Below are 3,110 nucleotides of genomic sequence, written 5' to 3' on the forward strand. Positions count from 1 at the left end.
CAGCTGCCCATGAAAATGACATTTCAACTTTCTTCTCTACAACTTTGTCGAATAATGCACTAGTAATTGACTCAAGATTTTGGTACCTTTGCCATCCTCTAATCTCCTGCATTTACTGAGCATTGGTATTGTGATATGATTTCATTAATTGCCCATACTGGCTTTATAATGCCTAGTCTTCTCTACTAGCCAGTTTGTTTCGAACTCCAGCGATACAATTATTTGGTAATTTAAGATTTAGCATGTGTCGACACCTACTTATTGACTTAAATTGAATTCTATTTCGAGGATCATCACCTTCCGATTTGTAAAGGGCATGATTTGTAAGTAAAAGAACTTCACAAAATAAGTGAGAACAAAAAGGGAAAATTGCTTTGATGTCTTTGGGCTTTGTAATTTACTTATATGTAATACAATAGTCCAACTTACCTTTCTTGCAAAAGAAACAAAAACAATCAAAATTTAATATTGAGTTGAACATGTAATTGGAAAACCCTTCAAATTTTCTCAAATTGTTGCCGAAAAAAAGGTCCCTTTTGATTGCCAATCATACACAAGAACGTGTTGAGAGTTATTATACACACTTCTGTGTTAACCACTTATTGACTTCAAGGATTTCTCCCACTTAGATGAATTAAGATCAAAAGCATTACAATGCACTAAGGGTATGCCCCTTGGCACTCAGTACAATATCACGGTTGCCGGTTGAAGAATTAATGTGAATGGATTAATCGTGCAGACCAAATTTGAACCCGAGACCTTCATGATAACCAACATACTCTCGAGGCTCAATGATTTTACATTTTGAAGGAACTGGCTATATTAAAAGAAATTGAGATTGCTTTTCAAGGAGTTTAGTTAGGGAGCAGAACACAAAGGGTGCTGGCAGTCATAAGTCCCCTATTCAAATGCCAGTCTTTGGGAGTCCACCAACGACGAATATGTTCCTCCCCTACCGACCAGCTCTGCATGATTCCCGAGCTCGGCAATTCTTCCATCCACACAAACTGCTATTTGGTCTGCTCTTTGAACTGTGCTGAGCCTATGAGCTATCACCAGTGTTGTACGACCCTGTACCACAACGAACTAGTCAAAGACCAGTGCAAGGCCATGTAACATTTAGAAATTTTGAGTTACACTACGTCTTTTCTTTTCGTGGGAATATATGAGCATGAGAAAGGTGAACATTTGATAAAGAAGACGGTGTGTACATGGAACTCTACACTTGATGCAAATTTCTGTCACATTTTGAATGGAAACAAGCAAAAGAAGTGAATCCACCTTCATGAGCCTGTCCAAAGCACCTTGTACCAACCGCTCGCTCACCGTATCCAATGCACTAGTTGCCTGCAGGACATGCGTTATTAGTAACCAGACCGCAAAGTTCCAATCCTTCTAGCTTTCTATCCATCCATCTATATTATTAACAATAAACTGTAGGCAAAATATGCACAAATCAGTTCAAAAATTGGAAGCAATCGAAAACCTTTCTCATAGAAAAAGATCACCTCATCTAGTATCAGCAAGGGTGCGTCTTTCAACAACGCTCTAGCAATTGCTACTCTCTGCCCACAACATCAGTTTTTTGAATTAGCTGTTAAGTTGTGAAGTGAGACTTTGACAAAATAATAATAATGACTAGAGCATTTCCAAGCATTACCTGGCGCTGACCACCACTCAGCAAGCTTCCTCGCTCACCTACTAAAGTGTTGTAACCCTATACAACCAGTTGTGAAGGTCTTGAAATCATGTTAAATGAATGTGAGCAATGGGGCATAAGAAAGCTAGGCTATGAGACAAAAAGAAATTGTCGACTGGAAACAAGAAAATCAGTAATCGTACCATAGGCAGAGAGAGAATGAAATCGTGAGCATTTGCAGCTTTTGCTGCAGCAACTATATCATCCTGTGAAACGTCTTCATTTGGTAAGCCGTACGCAATATTTTCTGCAACTGACATTGCAAACAACACCGGCTCCTGTAGACAAGATTTGAGCTAAGAAAATCAGCCACCCAAAATAATAAAGCGAGACGCATGCATCACCGAATCCACAGAAGAGTCCATACCTGATTAACAATAGAGATAGCACGAGCCCACTCACTCTTATCAAACTGCCGTACATCCTCTCCGGCAAGAGTGATGCGGCCACTGGTTGGCTGAAATCGAGAAAACAACCGTAAGAGCTTCCAAGGCCAGAAAAGAAAACATGTCTTGTCCAACAATAACAACCAAAGTTTCTATTGTAAGTAGACAACACCTTGCTTTCCTCCACACTTTCACATCTAGTGAAAAATATTTTTGTGGCTTGAATCTTTTGCATTGCTTGAAAAAGATTCCCTTCACTAATTTCAGAAATTTTATAAAATGACTTTGTGAGCCTTGAACAATCAGATATATACATATATATGTATATACATATATGTGTATATATATATGTATATCTATATCTATATGTGTGTGTGTGTGTGTGTGTGTGTGTGTGTGTGTGTATATATATATATATATATATATATATGTGTGTGTGTGTGTGTGTGTGTGTGTGTGTGTGTGTATCTATATACATGTGTGTATATCTATCTATCTATATGTGTGTGTGTGTGTGTGTGTGTGTGTGTGTATTGGAGAGCTCCTGGTTGGGATGGTCTCTTTGTGGAATTCTTCTTGTCTTTCTGGGATTATTTGAAGTTGCCTCTATTATTCATGATGAATACAGCTTGAGAACAACAGGAATTACCCTCCTCTTGAAAAGAAGGTTTGCTCAAGCTGATCCCTAAGCATGCATTGTGTGAAGAATTTTCACATTGGCGGCCTATTACACTTATGCCTGTAATGGTGTATAAATTAATGGCCAAAATGCTTGCTAACCGACTCAAATGCTTTCTGCATGAAGGCTTGCATCAATCTCAATACGGCTTCATTCCGCGGCGTCAAATTATTGATAACCTCGCAAATGTCATTATTGGTATGGAATATGCAAAATATACTCGACAGGATGTATTAGTCATGCAGATTGACATTGAAAAGGCATTTGATACTGTTCTTTGGGATTACATTGCGGATACCATGCGACATTTGGGCTTTGGGCCTAGGCTATCCCGTGTTGTGCTTTC

The 3,110-nt window shown here is 38.8% G+C and overlaps 1 protein-coding gene across 1 annotated transcript in view; it reads right to left on the reverse strand.

Moving 5' to 3' along the window:
* Window positions 1–615: 615 nt before the first annotated feature.
* Window positions 616–3,110, reverse strand: part of LOC147458057 (ABC transporter B family member 28-like) — a 98,963-nt gene continuing 96,468 nt past the window's right edge. The window contains exons 12-17 of the mRNA XM_086512814.1: window positions 2,067–2,156; window positions 1,843–1,977; window positions 1,661–1,717; window positions 1,509–1,565; window positions 1,282–1,347; window positions 616–1,071 (exon numbers count right to left, since the gene is read on the reverse strand). Of these exons, the coding sequence (XP_086368940.1) occupies window positions 901–1,071; window positions 1,282–1,347; window positions 1,509–1,565; window positions 1,661–1,717; window positions 1,843–1,977; window positions 2,067–2,156 (576 nt within the window). The 3' untranslated portion in view covers window positions 616–900. The remainder of the gene's footprint in view (window positions 1,072–1,281; window positions 1,348–1,508; window positions 1,566–1,660; window positions 1,718–1,842; window positions 1,978–2,066; window positions 2,157–3,110) is intronic.

The sequence above is a fragment of the Adiantum capillus-veneris genome, chromosome 5, assembly GCF_014529385.1.
Source record: "Adiantum capillus-veneris isolate H3 chromosome 5, ASM1452938v2, whole genome shotgun sequence".
NCBI classification, from domain to species: Eukaryota; Viridiplantae; Streptophyta; class Polypodiopsida; order Polypodiales; family Pteridaceae; genus Adiantum; species Adiantum capillus-veneris.